The sequence below is a fragment of the Nerophis lumbriciformis genome, linkage group LG36 (genome assembly GCF_033978685.3).
Source record: "Nerophis lumbriciformis linkage group LG36, RoL_Nlum_v2.1, whole genome shotgun sequence".
In the NCBI taxonomy this organism is placed as follows: domain Eukaryota; kingdom Metazoa; phylum Chordata; class Actinopteri; order Syngnathiformes; family Syngnathidae; genus Nerophis; species Nerophis lumbriciformis.
The window spans coordinates 12,837,109-12,863,303 of NC_084583.2; the positions used below are offsets into that span (position 1 = coordinate 12,837,109).

The 26,195-nt window shown below is 39.3% G+C and overlaps 5 protein-coding genes across 5 annotated transcripts; all 5 read left to right on the top strand.

Moving 5' to 3' along the window:
- The first annotated feature begins 778 nt into the window (after window positions 1-778).
- Window positions 779-5,573, top strand: LOC140677566 (protocadherin gamma-A7-like). The gene is made up of 2 exons (XM_072912366.1): window positions 779-1,545; window positions 2,839-5,573. The coding sequence occupies exons 1-2, from the start codon at window positions 1,066-1,068 to the stop codon at window positions 3,796-3,798; spliced, it is 1,440 nt and encodes a 479-aa protein (XP_072768467.1). The 5' UTR covers window positions 779-1,065; the 3' UTR covers window positions 3,799-5,573.
- Window positions 5,574-5,726: 153 nt separating this feature from the next.
- On the top strand, window positions 5,727-9,499 carry LOC133583031 (protocadherin beta-16-like). The gene is made up of 2 exons (XM_072912410.1): window positions 5,727-8,558; window positions 9,479-9,499. The coding sequence occupies exons 1-2, from the start codon at window positions 6,144-6,146 to the stop codon at window positions 9,497-9,499; spliced, it is 2,436 nt and encodes an 811-aa protein (XP_072768511.1). The 5' UTR covers window positions 5,727-6,143.
- Window positions 9,439-13,279, top strand: LOC133576786 (protocadherin beta-8-like). The gene is made up of 2 exons (XM_061930127.2): window positions 9,439-10,259; window positions 11,553-13,279. The coding sequence occupies exons 1-2, from the start codon at window positions 9,879-9,881 to the stop codon at window positions 12,378-12,380; spliced, it is 1,209 nt and encodes a 402-aa protein (XP_061786111.2). The 5' UTR covers window positions 9,439-9,878; the 3' UTR covers window positions 12,381-13,279.
- Window positions 13,280-17,112: 3,833 nt separating this feature from the next.
- On the top strand, window positions 17,113-19,815 carry LOC133576785 (protocadherin beta-8-like). Its single transcript, XM_072912411.1, has 3 exons — window positions 17,113-17,712; window positions 18,985-19,756; window positions 19,804-19,815. Exons 1-3 carry the CDS (start codon window positions 17,321-17,323, stop codon window positions 19,813-19,815), a joined length of 1,176 nt encoding a protein of 391 aa, XP_072768512.1. The 5' UTR covers window positions 17,113-17,320.
- A 1,956-nt stretch (window positions 19,816-21,771) lies between these two features.
- LOC140677575 (protocadherin gamma-A4-like) lies at window positions 21,772-25,763 on the top strand. Its single transcript, XM_072912412.1, has 3 exons — window positions 21,772-22,181; window positions 23,445-24,225; window positions 25,722-25,763. Exons 1-3 carry the CDS (start codon window positions 21,790-21,792, stop codon window positions 25,761-25,763), a joined length of 1,215 nt encoding a protein of 404 aa, XP_072768513.1. The 5' UTR covers window positions 21,772-21,789.
- The last annotated feature ends 432 nt before the right edge of the window (window positions 25,764-26,195 follow it).

Consider the following 26,195-nt stretch of genomic DNA (forward strand, 5'->3'; position numbering starts at 1 on the left):
TGTATTTTCATTTCTATTGTTATAAATATATAATTTAAATATCAACAGATCTAATATAACATTATATTATTTAAACACAATAATGCAGGTCTTGCTGGACAACTTTTTAAATGATTTAATTTACACCCGGAAATACACATTATTACATTAGTACATTATTACACTACATCATTGTCACAATAGCTTTCATATATATATATATATATATATATATATATATATATATATATATATATATATATATATATATATATATATATATATATATATAATTATACATGTATGTATGTATGTATGTATGTATATATATATATATATATATATATATATATATATATATATATGTATACTGTATATAAACTTTTTTCCCCTTTTTTTTAAATTATTGTTGAGCCTTTACAGTATAATTATTTTCAAAGATGAATTACGTGTACAGTGTTGACGCAATTTCTGTCAGTGTTGTTGGTGTTTTAATACAAGTATTTATTTTATATTGTGACTTAAGTTAAACAAAACTGTTTGAATATTTCGATAATAATGTAACATTTGTTAACGAATAGGAAAGGGAAAAAAAACTTTGCAGACATCATCATATACATTATTCCTATTCTAAAAATATATTGTTGGATATATACTTTTTATTTTACTGTCTATGGCACTTATAGTTTGAAATCCACTTTCAGTAAATTATTGTGCATTTTTAAGTCCACTTCAACCTTGATGGGAGTCATTTCTCCTTCCGTTTCATCATGGATTTTGATGTGTTCCTTTATTTTGAGTTTACAATTGATTTAAGTGATTATTTCGTTTTCATATAGACTCTTAAATGATTTGCAACAATTATTATATTCATATAGACATTACACAAAATGTACAGACTGTTGGTTTTTATTAGTATTTTTATTATGCCCGTCCTTCCATGTTTTGGACTCTAAGGGACGCTACTGGCCTACAAATAATTTTCTCTGCGTTGACGTGAAGCAATCCTCCCTCCAAATGACGAGGCATTGTAGGAGCATTTCTCTCTTTTGTTGGCGGTGAGGGCAAACGATAGAGGACTCTTCTATGCTTTGCATTTGCAAGTTAACATCGAATTGGTTGATGGAAACAGGAAAAGGATTATTTACCAGAGGAAATCATCGCACTTCTTTTATTTTTGTCACCATGCGCGGAAACGGATATTTCTCTTTTTCATGCGCAAAATGGAGGTCGTTGAACGGATCCCGATGGCAAATAGGATCGCTCATGTTCCTTCTTCATTTGGTCACCACGGTAGGTGGTCAGATTCGTTATTCTATCCCAGAGGAGATGAAGAAAGGCTCGGTGATCGGTAATGTGGCGCAAGATCTTGGCTTGGATGTGAAAAGGCTGCGTTCAGGGCGGGCCCGCATTTTGACAGAAGACAACATCCAGTACACCGAGCTGAAGACAGACAAAGGGCTTCTCGTCGTTAATGACAGAATAGACCGGGAGCAGCTTTGTGGAGATGTGACGCCATGTAGCTTCAGCTTTGAGGTCATTCTAGAAAACCCGTTAGAATTGCACAGAATAATTGTTGAGGTTTTGGATATAAACGATCATGCTCCCATCTTTGCAAATAAAGATAAAGCTCTCATATTTGAAATAAGTGAATCAGCTGCAGTAGGAGTGCGCTTTCCTCTGCAGAGTGCAGAGGATGAAGATGTAGGACAAAACGCATTGCAGAATTACATTTTGTCACCAAATGACAATTTTATTCTGAATCAGCATGCAAATCCAGATGGCAGCAAATATGTTGAAATGGTGCTCCAGAAGCCTTTAGACAGAGAGCAACGTCCCCGTTTGTCTTTAAAATTAATTGCAGTGGATGGAGGAACACCACAGAGGTCTGGTACAGTAAATATAGAAATCAACGTTTTAGACGCAAATGACAACGAACCCATATTTAACCAATCAGAATATAAAGCTGCTGTTATAGAAAATGCAGTGAAAGGAACTAGTATAATTACTGTAAATGCTACAGATGCTGACAGTGGTTCTTATGGATACATTACATATAGTTTGTCTAAAATAAAAGGAAGTGCAGCAGATATATTTAATATTGATGACAAAACAGGTACAATTTATGTGTCCGGTCAGCTCGATTATGAAAAGGACAGAAAATATGAAGTGAGGGTGGAAGCAAAGGATCAAGGAGGACGAATTGGGACCAGTAAAATTATATTTGATGTAATTGATGTAAATGACAACGCTCCAATTATTAATGTAAAATCATTCTCCAGCCCTCTTTCTGAGGATTCACCTCCTGGTACAACAATAGCAATTTTAAACATAAAAGATGCAGATTCTGACAGAAATGGACAAATAACATGTTCAATAGATGGAAAACTACCTTTTAAATTGGAAAACTCTCTAACAAATTATTACAATTTGATTTCAGATTCATACTTTGATAGAGAGTCTGTTCCAGAATATAACATAACAATAACAGCCACTGATCTTGGAACGCCCCCTCTTTCTACCTCAACAAAGTTACATCTTAGAATCTCAGACATTAATGACAATGCACCATTATTTGATAAAAACATTTATTCTGCTTATGTCTCAGAGAATAATTCTCCGGGCATTTCCATATTTGCTGTCACTGCCAGAGATGCTGATTGGAATCAAAACGCGAGAATATCTTATCTTTTAGAGGACACACAGATAAGTGGCAGTCCTGTTTCTACTTATGTTTCTTTGAATTCTGAAACTGGCGTTCTTAGTTCTGTTCGATCATTTGATTATGAGCAAATTAAACAACTGGACTTGGTGGTCAGAGCTCAGGATGGAGGTTCTCCTCCTCTCAGCAGCAATGTGAGCGTTCGCATCCTGATCCAGGACCAGAACGACAATGCACCCCAGGTCCTGTACCCGGTCCAGACGGGCGGCTCGGTGCTGGCTGAAATGGTGCCTCGTTCAGCAGATGTGGGCTATCTGGTGACTAAAGTGGTGGCTGTTGATGTGGACTCTGGACAGAACGCCTGGCTCTCCTATAAAGTGCACAAAGCCACAGACAGGGCGCTGTTTGAAGTGGGCCTACACAATGGAGAAATAAGAACTGTCCGCCAAGTCACTGATAAAGATGCCGTCAAACAAAGACTGAGTGTTCTAGTGGAGGACAACGGGCAGCCCTCTCGTTCAGCTACAGTCATTGTTAACGTGGCGGTGGCGGACAGCTTCCCTGAAGTGCTGTCAGAGTTCACTGACTTTAGCATGCACGACAAGGAGTACAATGACAAGCTGACTTTTTATTTAGTCTTGTCTTTGGCTGTGGTCTCCTTCCTCTTCATCACCTGCTTGCTGCTCATCATATCAGTCAAAGTGTACAGGTGGAGACAGTCTCGCGTCCTGTACCACTCCAACCTCCCTGTCATTCCATATTATCCACCACGTTACTCAGACACTTTGGGGACAGGGACTCTCCAACACGTGTACAATTACGAGGTGTGCAGGACCACCGACTCCAGGAAAAGTGACATGAAGAATATGCAAGCCATGAGTCAAAGTTTAGTGAGTGTGGATGGAGCTGATGCTGATACACCACATGTGACCAAGCAGATGTCAGGAAACTTTTCACAGATGTCAACTTTGGTGAGTGAAACATTTCACCTTTTTTTTCTATTTTTAAAACTTACACAGCTCGCAAGAGGTTACAATAAAATTACTTTGCAACTTGAAAATTTGGTTTCTACACAGTTATTTAGGAACATTAAGGTAGACTTGCCATGTTACTCATATACGATCTTTCTTGACTCCTGTTGTTTGACACTTTTTTGATCATTGTTGAAAAATTCATATCACACACTTTGACTGGAATTTTTTTAGCTTCAGGGTTTTAAACCTCATTACATTTTTAATCAAAGCTCCTTTTTTGTGTACATATATTTCACTGTCTAGTATATTGAAATCATCAACTTTCAACGTTTAGCCACATGGTCTGGTTTTGCATCATTTTAGGCAATAAAGACTGTCTTTCTTTTAGCTGTTCATACCTTTTCACCTTTATCCACACTTTCTCTGCCTTTGTTTAATAACGTTATTAGCTTTAATGCATGTTCATGACTCCTAGTTGACATTTACCTGAACTTTGATCATATATCATATAATATACAATATATATATGACCTAATATTTTACATGCTGTTGAGTGTGTAAGTTTGTCAACTTTCATTTGAACAGTGTATATATATTTTTATATTTTTCTCTTCTGCTTTGTAAAACAGTTTGGCTTTTTTGACATTGTTTAGTTGGAAAGTCAAATGTAAATTGTCAGTACTAACTATCACCTGTACACTGAGTTTAACTTCAACCTGTTGAAATCTGGTTAAGACTCCCCTAATGTGGGCCATTAACAAATCGTGTGCACAGATGCTTTGTACATAATATAGATGTTTTGTAAATCAAATGTTTCATGATTTTGTTAGGAAGTAGATTATTGAGTAAATTGATATATTTTATTTAATCATAAAGTCTTACTGTGGCTGTGACATGTGTTAGTCATTTGTTTGTGCAGTGGTTCAAGTGGTACATGTGCATTCCTAATATAATTATAAGTAGTTGTGTTTTTTAATTCCTCTGTTTTTTCTATATGTCTTTGCTGGAATGGAGTTGGAGCTGTTTGATTCCACAAACTAACTAACTTTCAGCACCATAGAAAGCATCTCACGTCCCACATTGTGTTCAGTATAAACAGCTCCTCTGTTCTTCACAATGTCAATATTCAAACATGCCAACTTGTTTTCCTATCAAAAGAGAGGATACAATTATTTGTAATAAACAATTTTGAGGGTTCCGGGTTCGATCCCCGCTTCCGCCATCCTAGTCACTGCTGTTGTGTCCTTGGGTAAGATAGTTTACCCACTTTCTCCCAGTGCCACCCACACTGGTTTAAATGTAACTTTGATAGTGGGTTTCACTAGGTGATAGCGCTTTGAGTCACTAGAGAAAAGTGCTATATAAATATAAGTATCTTCACTTCAATTCACTTCACACACACACACGCACGCGCGCGCACACATGCAAAATGCCCTGTAATTAACCATACAGTATGACGTTGAAAAAAACTAGATTAACACTTACTGGCTGTCTTATTATGTATTTGTTGTCCAGCCTAATTATTGTATGTATTTATTAGTGTCACCTGTTTCTGTTTAATGTTAAATAATTAATTTGTATTGTGTTATTTTTCCACAATTCTCTCCCAACGTTTAGAGTGTTGAATGAGTTATTGTTGCACTATTAATCACCACTGTCCATGGTGCTGAATAGTTAGTGACTGGAAGTAACTCAACTCAAACACGTCTACAACTAAATCTACAACTATGCATGTGTCAAAAGATAACTTACTCAAACACCAAAATAAAAATACTGATCATGAATATACAATATACGGAATTTAGGACTTATTAATACAACAAATTGTATTATGTTTACCAATTTTGATTATAATCTTACTGGGACATTGATTTAACTAATAGAAAAAAATGCAACATGATAAAATCACTGAACAAAAAATAAACGTATTATATACATCCATCTTGCATGTCAGAAAATGAAACTAATATAATTAAAAATATATACATTGACATTAATTATGCTTTATTTTTAAAGTTAATGCTTTTTTTTTTTTTTTTACAAACGTATGCCTTTCTTTAAATTTCCTTACGGATTGGAATTTCTTTTTTTTTATGTTATTCGTAATTTCAAAATAAAAGTTCTAATATGACCATATGACAACATATGGGTCTAAAGTGAACTGATGTAATACATATTTTGTTATATTAGGCATTTTAATTGTATATGTTTGCCAGCTTATGAAGTCTTAATCAATTTAACGTCTGCATTAAATATTTTTGACAGTTAATAAATATGAAGGTGTATTACTGTGAAAATGCTCTGAGGGCCGCTGTTGACACGTCATTGAATAAGAGTGAACATATTTAGTGCTGTGGTCCTATTGGTCTCCTTTTAGAGCTTCACTGCTTGCGAAGACGACGGTCTGCTCGCCATTTGAAGAGAAATCTTTCTTGTGGATCGTCATTCTTATTTGAGATTTTTTTGTTTAAGGAGTGTCTGGTTTTGCTCTGAAGGATTATTATCGCCATTTTTTTTTTGTCTTGAAGATGGATTATATGTGGATAAACGCAGTCAGAGGCCGATGGCGCGCACTGTTTGTCATTCTTTGTCTCTGCGAGCTGAGCTCAGTGAGTGGACAGGCTCGCTATTCCATACCAGAGGAGCAGGCAGAAGGCTCTTTTGTTGGAAACATTGCCAGAGATTTGGGCTTGGATGTGGCCAGACTAGTAGCAGGTAAAGCTCGTATTATTGCAAAAGGAGGCCGGCAGTATGTTGATTTAAAGCGAGACAAAGGCACACTTGTTATTAAAGAGCGCATCGACCGAGAAGAGCTTTGTGGAAAGACGACGCCCTGCAGCTTCAGTTTTGACATCATTTTAGAAAATCCGATCCAGCTTCATCGTGTAACAGTGGAAGTTATAGATATTAATGATAACAGTCCCTCTTTCCCCCAAGATGAAATTAATTTAAAAATAGCAGAAAATGCTGCAGTGGGCACCCGTTTCTCTCTTGCTAATGCAGACGACCCTGACGTCGGTAATAATGATATTCAGAAATACATTCTTAAACCTTCAGATCATTTCAAATTAGAAGTTCAGAGTGAAAAAAACGGAATGAAAGTTATCAAAATGGTTTTAGAGAAGCCTTTAGACAGAGAGGAAGAGGAGACTCACACTCTCATGTTGATTGCTTCAGATGGCGGTGAGCCACATAGATCAGGGACGGTGAGAATTCAAATCACTGTGCTGGATGCCAACGATAACGCACCTGTGTGCAGCCAGCCTGTTTATAAGGTAGATGTTCGAGAAAATTCACCTGAAGGAACGTTGATTGCTACTGTTAGTGCAAGTGACGCTGATGCAGGCCTCAATGGTGACGTCACGTATTCCACCCCTCAGGTCAGCAAGGAGGCACAAAAACTTTTTTATGTAAATTTTAAAACAGGAGAAATAAAAATCAAAGGTAAATTAGATTTTGAAAAGTCTATCTCACACGAGTTAAATATTCAAGCGAGTGATCATGGAGGATTTACTGATACATGTAAAGTTATTGTTAACATAATTGATGAGAATGACAATGTTCCTACAATAGAACTTATGTCATTGTCTCAGTCCATACCTGAGGATTCTCCCCCAGGTACAACAGTAGCTGTTTTTAACGTGAATGATGAAGACTCTGAGAGCAACGGTGTTGTCAAGTGCTCTATTAATTCTGACGTCCCTTTCAAAATTGAGTCTTCATTAACAGGTTATTACACCATTGTTACAGAAAACTTCTTAGACAGGGAAAGTGTTTCTGAATATAATGTTACCATAAAAGTGTCTGACCAAGGCTCTCCTCCTCTGTCTAGTAGTAAAAACATAAACGTTAAAATATCTGACGTGAATGACAGCCCGCCCAAATTCCATCAGTCAGAATACAGTAAGAATGTACCAGAGAACAACTCTCCTGGTTTTTCTGTGTTTACTGTCAGTGCTAGTGATGCAGACTGGGGCCAGAACGCGCGGGTGTCTTACTTCCTGGAGGAGAAAGAAGTTAATGGAGTAGCTGTGTCTTCTTTTGTCTCAGTCAACTCAGAGAACGGTGTCGTCCACGCAGTCCGATCTTTTGATTACGAACAAATTAAATCCTTTCACTTTAACGTTACCGCCCGTGATGCCGGATCCCCTCCTTTAAGTTCTGTAGCCACAGTTCATATCCTGATCCAGGACCAGAACGACAACGCCCCCCAGGTCCTGTACCCGGTCCAGACGGGCGGCTCGGTGCTGGCTGAAATGGTGCCTCGTTCAGCAGATGTGGGCTATCTGGTGACTAAAGTGGTGGCTGTTGATGTGGACTCTGGACAGAACGCCTGGCTCTCCTATAAAGTGCACAAAGCCACAGACAGGGCGCTGTTTGAAGTGGGCCTACACAATGGAGAAATAAGAACTGTCCGCCAAGTCACTGATAAAGATGCCGTCAAGCAAAGACTGAGTGTTCTAGTGGAGGACAACGGGCAGCCCTCTCGTTCAGCTACAGTCATTGTTAACGTGGCGGTGGCGGACAGCTTCCCTGAAGTGCTGTCAGAGTTCACTGACTTTAGCATGCACGACAAGGAGTACAATGACAAGCTGACTTTTTACTTAGTCTTGGCTTTGGCTGTGGTCTCCTTCCTCTTCATCACCTGCTTGCTGCTCATCATATCAGTCAAAGTGTACAGGTGGAGACAGTCTCGCGTCCTGTACCACTCCAACCTCCCTGTCATTCCATATTATCCACCACGTTACTCAGACACTTTGGGGACAGGGACTCTCCAACACGTGTACAATTACGAGGTGTGCAGGACCACCGACTCCAGAAAAAGTGACATGAAGAATATGCAAGCCATGAGTCAAAGTTTAGTGAGTGTGGATGGAGCTGATGCTGATACACCACACGTGACCAAGCAGATGTCAGGAAACTTTTCACAGATGTCAACTTTGGTGAGTCAAATATTTTTACCATTTTTTAGGGTTGTTTTTGTTTTTTTGTTTTGTTTTTTATTGTCTGAGTAGTCGCCATGCATTTCCATGGATGTGTATGGAAATGAATATATATTTTGGAAAAATTAAATATTATTTCTGTTTAAGGAAGTGAAAATGACATATTTTAGAATTTGGCATGTGCCTTGCAAAAGTAATATAATAAGCATTTTGGATACATTTTATATTCATTGTTTTTGATGAAACTAAGATGACCACGACTTTAAATCCTGAAACCTGCCGGGGATGACTACACTTTTTCAAAATGGGTTATTGCACTATATAAAAACTAAAATGTTGTAATTACTTGTATTTTAATATTGATTATTATAGATTTATAATTTTATTATCAACAGATCTCATTATCTATATTATCTATATTTATTAAACTCAATACTGTCGTGTTTGGAATTTAGTTTACACCCTGAAGTCAAAAATATTAATCCAGTACAACATCATTGTCACAATAACTTTTCCAAATATTTTATTATGTTGTAATAATTTGGAGCCTTTACAGTAAAGTTAGTTCCAATAATGAATTATGTGTACAGTGTTGACACAATTTATGGCAGCAATGTTTGTGTCTTAAAATAAGTGTTTTTATTTCATTGTGACTTAAGTTAAACAACAATACAATAATAAATACTTTTGATGATAATAAAGAATAAACGAATAATTATATAACAAATGTCAACAAATGGAAAAATAAAACAACTTTGAAAGCCTCATCATTTATAATACTCCTTTTCTAAAAATGTATTGTTGGATATATAGTTTTATCTTACTGTCTAAATTAGTGTGCATTTTAAAGTCCACTTTAACATTGATTAAATGCATTTATCCTTGCATTTTAACAATTTAATGTGTTCCTTTATTTTTAGTTTACCATTGTTGTCTGGTGATTTAGGTGATTATTTCGTTTTCAATTAGACTACTAAGTATTGTGCAATATATATATTTTTATTCCTATATTCATTGCACAAAGTGGACGGACTATATTGTTTTTTATTATTATTGCTACTATGCTCGCCTTTCTACGTTTTGGACTCCAAGGGACGCTATTGGCCTACATATGATTTTCTCTGCGTCGTCGTCATGCTGTCCTCCCTCCAAATGACGAGGCATTGGAGGAGCATTTTAGTCTTTTGTTGGCGGTGAGGGCAAACGATAGAAGAACCTTCTGTGCTTTGCATTTGCATGATAACATCGGAGTGGTTTATGTAAGCAGAAAACGGATTATTTACCAGAGGAACTCATCGCACTTCTTTTATTTTTGTCACCATGCGCGCTCATGGATGTTTCTCTTTTTCATGCGCAAAATGGAGGTCCTTGAACGGATGCCGATGGCAAATAGGATCGCTCATGTTCCTTCTTCATTTGGTCACCACGGTAGGTGGTCAGATTCGTTATTCTATCCCGGAGGAGATGAAGAAAGGCTCAGTGATCGGTAATGTGGCGCAAGATCTTGGCTTGGATGTGAAAAGGCTGCGTTCAGGGCGGGCCCGCATTTTGACAGAAGACAACATCCAGTACACCGAGCTGAAGACAGACAAAGGGCTTCTCGTCGTTAATGACAGAATAGACCGGGAGCAGCTTTGTGGAGATGTGACGCCATGTAGCTTCAGCTTTGAGGTCATTTTAGAAAACCCGATTGAATTGAACAGAATAATTGTTGAGGTTTTGGATATAAACGATCATGCTCCCATCTTTGCAAATAAAGATAAAGCTCTCATATTTGAAATAAGTGAATCTACTTTAGCTGGAGTGCAGTTTCCCCTGCAGAGTGCAGAGGATGAAGATGTAGGACAAAATACATTACAGAATTACATTTTGTCACCAAACAATAATTTTATACTGAACCAGCATGCAAATCCAGATGGCAGCAAATATGTTGAAATGGTGCTCCAGAAGCCTTTAGACAGAGAGCAATGTCCCCGTTTGTCTTTAAAATTAATTGCAGTGGATGGAGGAACACCACAGAGGTCTGGTACAGTAAATATAGACATACATGTGTTAGATGCAAATGACAACCGGCCTGTGTTTAACCAATCAGAATATAAAGCAGCTGTCATGGAAAATGCAGTGAAAGGAACTAGTATAATTACTGTAAATGCTACAGATGCTGACAGTGGTTCAAATGGACTCATCACATATACTTTGTCTAAAATGAAAGGAAGTGCAGCAGATATATTTAATATTGATGACAAAACAGGCACAATTTATGTGTCCGGTCAAATAGATTATGAAAAGGACAGAAAATATGAAGTGAGGGTGGAAGCAAAGGATCAAGGTGGGCTTACTGGGACCAGTAAAATTATATTTGATGTAATTGATGTAAATGACAATGCTCCAGTTATTAATGTAAAATCATTCTCCAGCCCTCTTTCTGAAAATTCGCCTCCTGGTACAACAGTAGCAGTTCTAAACATAAAGGATGCAGATGCTGACAGAAATGGACAAATAACATGTTCAATAGATGGAAAACTACCTTTTAAATTAGAGACATCTTTAACAAATTATTATAATTTGATTTCAGATCAGTACTTTGATCGAGAGTCTGTTCCAGAATACAACATAACAATAACAGCCACTGATCTTGGAACGCCCCCTCTTTCTACCTCAACAAAGTTGCATCTTAGAATCTCAGACATTAATGACAATGCACCATTATTTGATAAAAACATTTATTCTGCTTATGTCTCAGAGAATAATTCTCCTGGCATTTCCATATTTGCTGTCACTGCCAGAGATGCTGATTGGAATCAAAATGCGAGAATATCTTATCTTTTAGAGGACACGCAGATAAGTGGCAGTCATGTTTCTACTTATGTTTCTTTAAATTCTGAAACTGGAGTTATTAGTTCTGTTCGATCATTTGATTATGAGCAAATTAAACAACTGGACTTGGTGGTCAGAGCTCAGGATGGCGGTTCCCCTCCCCTTAGCAGCAATGTGAGCGTTCGCATCCTGATCCAGGACCAGAACGACAACGCCCCCCAGGTCCTGTATCCGGTCCAGACTGGTGGCTCGGTGCTGGCTGAAATGGTGCCTCGTTCAGCCGATGTGGGCTATCTGGTGACTAAAGTGGTGGCTGTTGATGTGGACTCTGGACAGAACGCCTGGCTCTCCTATAAAGTGCACAAAGCCACAGACAGGGCGCTGTTTGAAGTGGGCCTACACAATGGAGAAATAAGAACTGTCCGCCAAGTCACTGATAAAGATGCCGTCAAACAAAGACTGAGTGTTCTAGTGGAGGACAACGGGCAGCCCTCTCGTTCAGCTACAGTCATTGTTAACGTGGCGGTGGCGGACAGCTTCCCTGAAGTGCTGTCAGAGTTCACTGACTTTAGCATGCACGACAAGGAGTACAATGACAAGCTGACTTTTTATTTAGTCTTGTCTTTGGCTGTGGTCTCCTTCCTCTTCATCACCTGCTTGCTGCTCATCATATCAGTCAAAGTGTACAGGTGGAGACAGTCTCGCGTCCTGTACCACTCCAACCTCCCTGTCATTCCATATTATCCACCACGTTACTCAGACACTTTGGGGACAGGGACTCTCCAACACGTGTACAATTACGAGGTGTGCAGGACCACCGACTCCAGGAAAAGTGACATGAAGAATATGCAAGCCATGAGTCAAAGTTTAGTGAGTGTGGATGGAGCTGATGCTGATACACCACATGTGACCAAGCAGATGTCAGGAAACTTTTCACAGATGTCAACTTTGGTGAGTCAAATATTTCACCATTCTTCCTCTGTTTTAACTATTGATATTTTTTAAAGTTTTAAGTTGAAAAATATACATTTTTGCTGTAGCTGTACATTGTAATCCCAACCAAACATTGTATGATTTGGATATTACAATAATGGTTGTTTATGAAGAAGTACAGTAGGATCATCTTTTTCACATGTTTGTTTTTTGTTAGTTTTTTCACAGAAAAAGTTTCATCCCATTTTTAGAACCTAGATTATGTTTCCTCCTTTATTTTAGATAAACACATAGTTTCAGATGTATATTTAGTTGACTTAAAAGGGGCAATACATTAAAAAAAAAAAAACATTCGGTGATTATCCGGGAGGAGCTGCACAAAGTGGCTGGGGAGAGGGAAGTCTGGTCTTCTCTGCTTAGGCTGCTTCCCCCGCGACCCGACCTGGGATACACGGAAGAAAATGGATGGATGGCATTCGGTGATGATCCGTAGCCCGGATCATGTTTTGTTTTAGTTTAAATACTCCCTTAGTTCTGTTTTCAGCACCCCTGGATTTGTGTTCTTGGTTGCCATGGGTGCTGATTATTTTCACCTGCCTCTGATTAGTGTTCGAGGCGCTCACCTGCTCCCGGGCACTAATCAGATAGCCATTTATTCCTGCCTTTCGCCACTGAGTTCAAACCCCGGCCGAGTCATACCAAAGACTATAAAAAATGGGAGCCATTGCCTCCCTGCTTGGAACTCAGCATCAAGGGTTGGAATTGGGGGTTAAATCACCAAAAATTATTCCAAGGCGCGGCCACCGCTGCTGCCCACTGCTCCCCTCACCTCCCGGGGGGTGATCAAGGGTGATGGGTGAAATGCAGAGAATAATATCGCCACACCTAGTGTGTGTGTGACAATCATTGGTACTTTAACTTAACTTAACTTAACTCGGTCTGGCTGTTTTGTATGCGTTATGCAACCTGTTTTTATGCTAAACTTTCTCGTTAGCTTTTTTTTTTAGCTTCCCGTGCTATTGGCACGCTTTCCTGTATTTTTGTATTTTGCTTGAGTTATGGAGAATACATCTTTGTCCTAACTGCACGCTGCCTCCGGAGTTCCGTCTGCGTCTTAGGGAAACGAGCCACACATTAACATGCGAGCGACCCCACCATAATTTGGCGTGTAAATATGTGAGATTATAGCCAATGGCTAATTTCCATAGTTTCTCTGCAACACATTCAAAACATAATACACAGATAATACAATGTAAACTCTCCAAAATGTAGGTACCAATGGGGCTGTTTTAAACCCATTTCTGCCACAAATATACATTGTGAATTACACGTATACATAAAACATATGATAAAATACATATTTCATAATGTACATAACACTTCCATTTATATACAGCAGGGGTCGGCAACCCGCGGCTCCGGAGCCGCATGCGGCTCTTTGATCACTCTGATGCGGCTCAGCAGCTTACTTGCTGAACCCCCCAATTTTCCCGTGAGACTTCCGGATTTCAGTGCCTCTCGCAGAAAACTCCCGGGATTAATATTCACCGATTTTCACTCTTACGGCTATAATGAGGGCGTGCCATGATGGTACAACATTTGGCGCCCTCTACAATCTGTATTAACAGAGTGCCAGCCCAACACTTGTTATGCAATATACATCTCCTGCTTGCTCACGTACGTGACAGCAAGGCATACTTGGTCAACAGCCACACAGGTTACAATGACGGTGGTGATATAAAACAACTTTAACACTCTTACTAATAATGTGCCACACTTTGAACCAAAACCAAACAAGAATGACAAACACATTTCGGGAGAACATCTGCACCTTAACACAACATAAACACAATAGAACAAACACCCAGAATCCTATGCAGCCCTGACTCTTCCGGGCTACATTATACACCCCTGCTACCACCAAACCCCGCCCCCACCCCAACCCTGCTCCCTCACACATCACCCCCCCCCCCCCCCCCTTGTGCGTCGGTTGAGGTGGGCGGGGTAGCGAGTTGCCGACCCCTGCTGTAAATAAATGGAAGTGTTATGTACATTATGAAATATGTATTTTATCATAGGTTTTATGTATACGTGTAATTCACAATGTATATTTGTGGCAGAAATGGGTTTAAAACAGCCCCATTGGTACCTACATTTTGGAGAGTTTACATTGTATTATCTGTGTATTATGTTTTGAATGTGTTGCAGAGGAACTATGGAAATTAGCCATTGGCTATAATCTCACATATTTACACGCCAAATTACGGTGGGGTCGCTCGCATGTTAATGCGTGGCTCGTTTCTCTAAGCCGCAGACGGAATTCCGGAGGCAGTGTGCAGTTAGGACAAAGATGTATTCTCCATAAATCAAGCAATGTATAATGTATCCCGGAAGAGTTAGGGCTGCATGGGATTCTGGGTATTTGTCCTGTTGTGTTTATGTTGTGTTACGGTGCAGATGTTCTCCCGAAATGTGTTTGTCATTCTTGTTTGGTGTGGGTTCACAGTGTGGTGCATTATTAGTAAGAGTGTTAAAGTTTTTTTTTTTTTTTATACCGCCACCGTCAGTGTGAGCTGTGTGGTTGTTGACCAAGTATGCCATGCTGTTACGTACGTGAGCAAAGCAAAAGCCCCATACAACGTGTGGCTGATCAGGCACGCTGACTGTAGTGTGTGCTATATGCTGTACCATCACGGCACGCATGACGCTGACAAGCGCTATTAAATAAAAACCCGCGTGCCGCACCAGCTTTCAAATTCCACATAAAGGTGTGGGCAGCGTGTCTGAGACCCCTGGTTATACATAGCACAATGCAAAAAAAAAAAAAAAACTTTTTTATTTCATTTAAAATTTCAAAAAAAATTTGCGGCTCCCATTGTTTTCTATAATTTGTGAAACTGGTCAAAATGGCTTTTTGAATGGAAAAGGTTGCCGACCCCTGATTTACAGGCTATAAACTATCACAATTGTGACTCTAAAGCAGCCATGTTTAAGGCCTTACTAGATAAAGTGTTTGTTTCCTTAGTTCAGTTATATTTGCAGGTGCTGTGTTTAATGTTTGACACACTCGATCCGACAGTAAGAGTTTCCCCAACATCAAAACGGAACCAGTCACCTCTGGAGTCATACTTTTGTGCTCCCTTTACTTAAGTAACTTTTTGGATCAATTGTATTTTTATATATATCATAACTATTTGTAATCTATTGGTTACTGCACCTGGGGATAGGTTGATTGGCAACACTAAATTGGCCCTAGTGTGTGAATGTGAGTGTGAATGTTGTCTGTCTATCTGTGTTGGCCCTGCGATGAGGTGGCGACTTGTCCAGGGTGTACCCCGCCTTCCGCCCGATTGTAGCTGAAATAGGCTCCAGCACCCCCTGCGACCCCGGAGGGAATAAGCGATAAAAAATGGATGGATGGATGGTTACTGCTTGCAAAGACGTATTCATTTGGCTGAGCAAAGCCTTCTCCAAGCGGGCACAGTCACGTGACTATGTTTTCACTAATCAAATGTAAGCACGAGTGACGTTTGCCTCTAGTCCACCAATCAAACGGTGCCTTGCATACTTCCTGGCGAATTAGAACAAGCCGTATGGGAAGGACTGACCCTATTCTCCCTAAAAGCACCAATTCAGATACAGATGTAGAAGCTGATACAAGTCAATATTTTACACACACACACACACACACACACACACACACACACACACACACACACACACACACACACACACACACACAAACTATGGGTGTAGTCCAATAACCATTAAAAAAATAATAACTAAATAAATCAGAAGTTACTCACAAGTTACTCAATACTTGAGTAGTTTTTTTTTTTTTCTTGGAATACTTACTCTTCCTTAAATGATTACATAGATGACTACTTTTTTTTAATTGTACTTGACTCATATTACTCTAAAGTAACAGTACTCTAACTTGAGTACACGTGTTAGCTGTTCTACCAAGCTTTTGTGCAATTAGCATTTCTAACTACTAGCTTTTTGAAAGGAAATTGTGCTAGGTCATTAATAATTGTTAAAAACACGAGGTGAATGAGCATACTTTATGATTTTTTTTTTTTTCAAATTCAGCAAGTTATATTTTTGAGTATTCTGCATTGTTGATACACCATGGACCTTTTTTTTTTATTATATTGTACTTTGTACATTGCATTGTCTTTGTATATTGGAGTGCATTGTGTATACGTACATTTTATTCACCGTCATTATTTAGCAGTGGCTTTTGCTTGTGTATGTGTATCGGTAAATGTAAATATGTTGTTTAAAAAAATAAGTTTAGTGACTTTGTGAATTGCAATGTGTGGTCAGTGCCACTTATAAAAAAAAGTGCAGGCTTCCTTGGCAATATTTTATCAGTGCAGGGTGAGGTTGATAAAGATCTCTACAAGAATAATAAGCAATATGTATTTACCTATAATTATAATGGACGAATGTCATAATCATATTAAACTGACAGGCTTTCACTGTTTATAACGCCTGGTACAAACATAAATGACCTGCTGTGGAGTCTGTGGCTCTGTCCATGGTGCTGAAGTACAGTTTATGCAAGATTATCCTGTGAAAATCCCTTTTAATTTTGTATTTGCAGTGCCATAATGATTATTGTTTGCCATTTGTTTATTCAGCAATCAGTCATTTTCCTCTACTGTGTAAAGATTTGTGAAAATTTTAACAAAACAATAACGCAAATTGTTGCATTTGTTTATTGATTTTTGTGTAATTACGCAACTCTTAAATTGTTTTTAAATTGCTTATAGAAGCATTTGTTTTCGTCTTTTGAATCAATTACACATTTTAGCCTCTAAGGGACGCTATTGCATGGGAAATGAATGTGATAGTTACGTGATGCAGTGCGGCTCCTTTCTCTGTCACTGCCATTTATAGAAGAGAGCTTCGCGTGAACAACAACTGAGCGAAAATAACGCTCATCTGAATGCTTATTGCCCCTAACTGTCAAGTTATTTGGGTCGTGTTACTTCAATAGTTTTCACATGGAGTCTAAAGAGGATCATTGCAGTGGAAGAGGAAGATGGCGATGTTTTTGGCGACGGGCGGCCTGCCTCTTTGTCTTTTTGTGTTTTTTCCTAAATGGAACGGAGGCACAGATCCGCTATTCAATCCCAGAGGAGATGAAAAAAGGCTCGCTTGTCGGTAATGTGGCCCAAGATCTCGGTTTGGATCTAAAAAGACTCCGTTCTGGGCGTGCCCGCATCGTGACGGGGGAGAACGTCCAGTACACGGAGCTGAGGACGGACAAAGGGCTTCTGGTCGTCCATGAGAGGATAGATCGGGAGCAGCTTTGTGGAGACGTGACGCCGTGCAGCTTCACCTTTGAGATTTTATTGGAAAACCCCATGGAATTACACCCTGTGACCATCGAAGTGTTGGACGTCAATGACAACGCCCCCACCTTTGAAAATAATTATTTGCAATTTGAAATAAGCGAGTTGGCAGCATTAGGATCCCGTTTTGTTCTGGAAAGTGCACATGATGCTGATGTGGGTGCAAACGGTCTGCAGAGCTACATTTTAACTCCAAGTGATGATTTTGTTTTAAAGGAAAACGTCAGTCCTGGAGGCAGTAAATATGCAGAAATGGTGCTACAGAAAGGATTAGATAGAGAAGAACAACCCCGACTCTCTTTAAAATTAGTGGCTGTGGATGGTGGAAATCCACAGAGATCAGGTACAGTAAATATTAATATTATTATTCTGGATGCAAATGATAATGCTCCTGTTTTTAATCAAACCATTTATAAAGCTAAAGTGGTTGAAAATGCAGTAAAAGGCACTCACGTTTTAACTGTGAATGCAACTGACGCAGATAGTGGATCAAATGCAAAAGTCACATACTCTTTTTCAAAATCAAAAGCAGGAATAGCAGATTTATTTCAAATAGACAAAGAAACAGGATGTATTACTGTAGCAAAACTAATAGATTATGAAAAAGAGAAAACAATACAGTTCATGGTTGAAGCTAAAGATCAAGGTGGACTGACTGAGTCAGCTAAAGTGGAAATAGAAGTAATAGATTTAAATGATAATGTTCCAGTCATAAATGTGATGTCCTTCACTAGTCCTGTGTCAGAAGACTCCCCAGCTGGTACCACTATTGGTATCATTAATGTTAAAGACCCAGATTCTGGAGAAAATGGCCACGTCAGGTGTGCCATTGAGGGCCGCGTTCCATTTAGAATTAAATCCAATGTGAGAAATTATTTTGCATTATTGACTGATGCTGACTTAGATCGTGAAAGTGTGCCGGAATTTAACATCACTGTTGTTGCATCAGATTCTGGCTCACCTCCTCTGTCTAGTAAAATGACTTTTAATTTGAAGGTTTCAGACGTGAATGACAATGCTCCTGTGTTCCCGGTCAGCTTATATACTGCAAGTGTTGCAGAAAATAACCATCCAGGTGTTTCTGTGCTAAAAGTTAGTGCTAAAGACCCTGATGAAAACCAGAACGCTCGTGTTTCTTACATGTTGGAGGAACGTGAAATCGGAGGAACTCCAGTAACTGAATTTGTGTCCGTTAATGCAGAAAGTGGAGTCATTAGTGCAGTTCGATCATACGACTATGAACAAATTAAAGAACTGGTGTTTATTGTCAGAGCTCAGGATGGAGGCTCTCCTCCTCTTAGCAGCAATGTAAGCATCCGCATACTAATCCAGGACCAGAACGACAACGCCCCCCAAGTCCTGTACCCGGTCCAGACTGGCGGCTCGGTGCTGGCTGAAATGGTGCCTCGTTCAGCAGATGTGGGCTATCTGGTGACTAAAGTGGTGGCTGTGGATGTGGACTCTGGACAGAACGCCTGGCTCTCCTATAAAGTGCACAAAGCCACAGACAGGGCGCTGTTTGAAGTGGGCCTACACAATGGAGAAATAAGAACTGTCCGCCAAGTCACTGATAAAGATGCCGTCAAACAAAGACTGAGTGTTCTAGTGGAGGACAACGGGCAGCCCTCTCGTTCAGCTACAGTCATTGTTAACGTGGCGGTGGCGGACAGCTTCCCTGAAGTGCTGTCAGAGTTCACTGACTTTAGCATGCACGACAAGGAGTACAATGACAAGCTGACTTTTTACTTAGTCTTGGCTTTGGCTGTGGTCTCCTTCCTCTTCATCACCTGCTTGCTGCTCATCATATCAGTCAAAGTGTACAGGTGGAGACAGTCTCGCGTCCTGTACCACTCCAACCTCCCTGTCATTCCATATTATCCACCACGTTACTCAGACACTTTGGGGACAGGGACTCTCCAACACGTGTACAATTACGAGGTGTGCAGGACCACCGACTCCAGAAAAAGTGACATGAAGAATATGCAAGACATGAGTCAAAGTTTAGTGAGTGTGGATGGAGCTGAAGCTGATACACCACATGTGACCAAGCAGATGTCAGGAAACTTTTCACAGATGTCAACTTTGGTGAGTCAAGTACTTAAACATTCTTTCTTTGTTTTTGTATCTGATAGTTTAAGTTCTAAAGTAAAATGTATACTTACTTACTGTAGTTGTACATGATGCTGCACCTCCAACCAACCATATTATGATTTAAAATGTTACAATAATGGTTGTTTCTGTAGAAATGCATTCGGAACATAACTTTATTCATTTAGCCTGCTCAGTGGCCTTGTGGTTAGAGTGTCCGCCCTGAGATCGGTAGGTCTTGATCCACCCCGACCGAGTCATACCAAACACTATAAAAATGGGACCCATTACCTCCCTGCTTGGCACTCAGAATCAAGGGTTGGAATTGGTGGTTAAATCACCAAGATGATTCCCGAGCATGGCCACAAATGCTGCTCACTGCTCCCCTCACCTCCCAGGGGGTCGAATGCAGAGGTTAATTTCACCACATGTAGTGTTTGTGTGACTATCAGTGACACTTTAACTGACTTTAACTTTAACTTTATGCTACTTCACTTTTGATATAGTTTTTATTTCAACAGTGTAAGGTCTAATCTTATATACATTTCAAAATCCTGCAATTAATCATGTTAGTCTGGTCAAGTGGAGATCATGTATATTTTTTTATAATAATATTTAGTTTATTTACCAAGGACAATACATATTAATAAACACATGGCATATAAATATGTGAGATTATAGCCATGTACTATCATATCCATCTCTAATCCCTCAGCAACACATTGAAAACATAGTTCACAGAATAACAATATTGAAATGTAAAATTCCAAGGTTCTGATAAAATACATATTTCACTGTATACACCTTTGCACTTTTATATAGCTTTTAAATTATGATTACAATTTTGATTTTCAGGCAGTAATTTTTAAAGGCCTAATTAAATGATGCTTTTGGTGCTACTTCCCTGATATTTTCAGATTGTGTTTTCAATGTTTGACATGCTCAATTAGAAAAAGATAGCTGCTCAAACACACTTTTTTGAACGGCACCAAATGGAGCCATGCTTAGTTGTGCTGTTGGCATTTTTACATTTACAAAGTTTCTTAGAAGAGGTGGTCCTCGGTCATTTAAAATGTGAGTCAGCAAACTTTATTAAGTTTTCCCAATTGAATAGGTTATATTTCTTGAATATTCTGCAATGATAATACATGGGGGGACTTTCTTAATATCTTGAACAATCCAAATTGGAATGTGTTTGTGTGCTGCAGGATGCTTGCATACTCACATTAAATGTACCACTGTTTTATCAGTGCATAGTGGTCTTGTGTTTATCATGTAATGTACAATTGTGACACTTAGGGGTTTATTGCTGTCCCTGAATTGCAGTGTGTGTACAACACCACTTATAGATTAGTGAATGTGCAGGTTTATGTGTCAAGGTTTATTAGTGAAGCACTCGGTTGATATAGCTCTCTAAGAGTGATCATCAATATGTCTCTACCTCTAGTTAGGAATGGATGGATTTCATTATATTATTGGTACAAATACTAATGAACATGGTGTTTCTGGGTGACTGTCCGTGGTTCTGAAGTGCAGTTTAGGCTACATTCCAGCACCCCTGACACCCAATGAGGGACAAGCGGCAGAAAATGGATGGATGGATAGACAATTTGTTTGAAAAGCCCTTTGATTATTTACTATTTTTAGTTCCATCATAATTATCAGTCATTTGTGCTGAGGTTTTAATGAATTACATCAAACTAAAACACATGTATTGATTGTGTTTCTTGTATCTTTTTATTATTTATTGCTAGTCTTAAAAAAGATAGCATATTATTTATAAAGGCATTGTTTTGAATGTGTGTGTATCTGGACCACTTTCACATTTCAGCCTCTAAGGGACGCTATTGCATGGGAAATGAATGTGATAGTTACGTGATGCAGTGCAGCGTCTTTCTCTGTCACTGCCATTTATAGAAGAGAGCTTCGTGTGAACAACCGTACAAAAACACGCTCATCTGAATGCGTATTGCTCCTATTAGTCAAAGTATTTATATAGAGTCGTTTTACTTTCATATTATTTTTTTCACATGGAGTCTAAAGAGGATCATTGCAGCGGAGGAGGAAGATGGCGATGTTTTTGGCGACGGGCGGCCTGCCTCTTTGTCTTTTTGTGTTTTTTCCTAAATGGAACGGAGGCACAAATCCGCTATTCAATCCCAGAGGAGATGAAAAAAGGCTCGCTTGTCGGTAATGTGGCCCAAGATCTCGGTTTGGATCTAAAAAGACTCCGTTCTGGGCGTGCCCGCATCGTGACGGGGGAGAACGTCCAGTACACGGAGCTGAGGACGGACAAAGGGCTTCTGGTCGTCCATGAGAGGATAGATCGAGAGCAGCTTTGTGGAGACGTGACGCCGTGCAGCTTCACCTTTGAGATTTTATTGGAAAACCCCATGGAATTACACCCTGTGACCATCGAAGTGTTGGACGTCAATGACAACTCCCCCACCTTTGAAAATAATTATTTGCAATTTGAAATAAGCGAGTCTGCTGCTCTTGGCTCCCGTTTTGTTTTGGAAAGTGCACATGATGCTGATGTGGGTGCAAACGGTCTGCAAAGCTACATTTTAACTCCGAGTGATAATTTTGTTTTAAAGGAACACGTCAGTCCTGGAGGCAGTAAATATGCAGAAATGGTACTGCAGAAAGGATTAGACAGAGAAAAAGAACCACGGCTTTCCTTAAAATTAGTGGCCGTGGATGGTGGAACTCCACAAAAGTCAGGTACAGTAAATATGAACATAATTGTTCAAGATGCAAATGATAATGCTCCTGTTTTTAATCAAACAATGTATAAAGCTAAAGTGGTTGAAAATGCAGCAAAAGGCACTCACGTTCTAACTGTGAATGCATCTGATGCAGATAGTGGATCAAATGCAAAAGTCACATACTCTTTTTCAAAATCAAAAGCAGTAATAGCAGATTTATTTCACATTGACCCAGAAACAGGATGTATTACTGTAGCAAAAGAAATAGATTATGAAAAAGAAAAAACAATAGAGTTCATGGTTGAAGCTAAAGATCAAGGCACATTGACAGACTCTACTAAAGTGGAAATAGAAGTAATAGATGTAAATGATAATGTTCCAGTCATAAATGTGATGTCCTTCACTAGTCCTGTGTCAGAAGACTCCCCAGCTGGTACCACTATTGGTATCATTAATGTTAAAGATCAAGATTCTGGAGAAAATGGCCACGTCAGGTGTGCCATTGAGGGCCGCGTTCCATTTAGGATTAAATCCAATGTGAGAAATTATTTTGCATTATTGACTGATGCTGACTTAGATCGTGAAAGTGTGCCGGAATTTAACATAACTGTCATTGCATCAGATTCTGGCTCACCTCCTCTGTCTAGTAAAATGACTTTTAATTTGAAGGTTTCAGACGTGAATGACAATGCTCCGGTGTTCCCGGTCAGCTTATATACTGCAAGTGTTGCAGAAAATAACTCTCCAGGTGTTTCTGTGCTAAAAGTTAGTGCCAAAGACCCTGATGAAAACCAGAACGCTCGTGTTTCTTACATGTTGGAGGAGCGTGAAATCGGAGGAACTCCAGTAACTGAATTTGTGTCCGTTAATGCAGAAAGTGGAGTCATTAGTGCAGTTCGCTCATACGATTATGAACAAATTAAAGAACTAGTGTTTACTGTCAAAGCTCAGGATGGAGGTTCTCCTCCTCTCAGCAGCAACGTGACCGTTCGCATGATAATCCAGGACCAGAACGACAACGCCCCCCAAGTCCTGTACCCGGTCCAGACTGGCGGCTCTGTGCTGGCTGAAATGGTGCCTCGTTCAGCAGATGTGGGCTATCTGGTGACTAAAGTGGTGGCTGTGGATGTGGACTCTGGACAGAACGCCTGGCTCTCCTATAAAGTGCACAAAGCCACAGACAGGGCGCTGTTTGAAGTGGGCCTACACAATGGAGAAATAAGAACTGTCCGCCAAGTCACTGATAAAGATGCCGTCAAACAAAGACTGAGTGTTCTAGTGGAGGACAACGGGCAGCCCTCTCGTTCAGCTACAGTCATCGTTAACGTGGCGGTGGCGGACAGCTTCCCTGAAGTGCTGTCAGAGTTCACTGACTTTAGCATGCACGACAAGGAGTACAATGACAAGCTGACTTTTTACTTAGTCTTGGCTTTGGCTGTGGTCTCTTTCCTCTTCATCACCTGCTTGCTGCTCATCATATCAGTCAAAGTGTACAGGTGGAGACAGTCTCGCGTCCTGTACCACTCCAACCTCCCTGTCATTCCATATTATCCACCACGTTACTCAGACACTTTGGGGACAGGGACTCTCCAACACGTGTACAATTACGAGGTGTGCAGGACCACCGACTCCAGAAAAAGTGACATGAAGAATATGCAAGCCATGAGTCAAAGTTTAGTGAGTGTGGAAGGAGCTGATGCTGATACACCACATGTGACCAAGCAGATGTCAGGAAACTTTTCACAGATGTCAACTTTGGTGAGTCAAATACTTAAACATTCGTTCTTTGTTTTTGTATCTGATAAAATGTATACTTACTTACTGTAGTTGTACATGATGCTGCACCTCCAACCAACCATATTATGATTTAAAATGTTACAATAATGGTTGTTTCTGTAGAAATGCATTCGGAACATAACTTTATTCATTTAGCCTGCTCAGTGGCCTTGTGGTTAGAGTGTCCGCCCTGAGATCGGTAGGTTTTGACCTACCCCGGCTGAGTCATACCAAAGACTATAAAAATGGGACCCATTACCTTCCTGCTTGACACTCAGCATCAAGGGTTGGAATTGGTGGTTAAATCACCAAGATAATTCCCGAGCGTGGCCACAACTGCTGCTCACTGCTCCCCTCACCTCCCAGGGGGTCGAATGCAGAGGTTAATTCCACCACACGTAGTGTTTGTGTGACTATCAGTGATACTTTAACTGACTTTAACTTTAACTTTATGCAACTTCACTTTTAATATAGTTTTTATTTCAACAGTGTAAGGTCTAATCTTATATACTTTTTAAAACCCTCCAATTAATCATGTTAGTCCGGTCAAGTTGAGATCATGTATATTTTTTATAATAATATTTAGTTTGTTTACAAAGGACAATACATATTAATAAACACATGGCATTATAGCCATGTACTGTCATATCCATCTCTAATCCCTCAGCAACACATTGAAAACATAGTACACAGAATAACAATATTAAAATGTAAAATTCCAAGGTTCTGATAAAATGCATATTTCACTCTATACACCTTTGCACTTTTATATAGCCTTTAAATTATGATTACAATTTAGATTTTCAGGCAGTCATTTTTAAAGGGCTAATTAAATGATGCTTTTGGTGCTACTTCTCTGATATTTTCAGATTGTGTTTTCAATGTTTGACATGCTCAATTAGAAAAAGATAGCTGCTCAAACACACTTTTTCGAACGGCACCAAATGGAGCCATGCTTTGTTGTGCTGTTGGCATTTTTACATTTACAAAGTTTCTTAGAAGAGGTGGTCCTCGGTCATTTAAAATGTACAATAAGTGAATCAGCACACTTTATTAAGTTTTCCCAATTGAATAGGTTATATTTCTTGAATATTCTGCAATGATAATACATGGTGGGACATTCTTAATGTCTTGAACAATCCAAATTGGATTGTGTTTGTGTGCTGCAGGATACTTGCATACTCAAATTAAATGTAGCACTGTTTTATCAGTGCAAAGTGGTCTTGTGTTTATCATTTAATGTACAATTGTGACACTTAGAGGTTTATTGCAGTCTCTGAATTGCAGTGTGTACAACATAGTGAATGTGCAGGTTTATGTGTCAATGTTTATTAGTGAAACACTCGGTTGATATAGCTCTCTAAGAATGATCATCAATATGTCTCTACCTCTAGTTAGGAATGGATGGATTTCATTATATTATTGGTACAAATACTAATGTACATGGTGTTTCTGGGTGACTGTCCGTGGTCCTGAAGGGCAGTTTAGGCTACATTCCAGCACCCCCTGCGACCCCATGAGGGACAAGCGGCAGAAAAAGGATGGATGGATAGACAATTTGTATGAAAAGCCCTTTGATTATTTACTATTTTTAGTTCCATCATAATTATCAGTCATTTGTGCTGAGGTTTGAGTGAATTACATCAAACTAAAACACATATATTGATTGTGTTTCTTGTACCTTTTTTTTAATTTATTGTTAGTCTTAAAAAAGATAGCATATTATTTATAGAGGCATTGTTTTGAATGTGTGTGTATCTGGACCACTTTCACATTTCAGCCTCTAAGGGACGCTATTGCATGAGAAATGAATGTGATAGTTACGTGATGCAGTGCAGCGTCTTTCTCTGTCACTGCCATTTATAGAAGAGAGCTTCGTGTGAACAACCGTACAAAAAACACGCTCATCTGAATGCGTATTGCTCCTATTAGTCAAAGTATTTATATAGAGT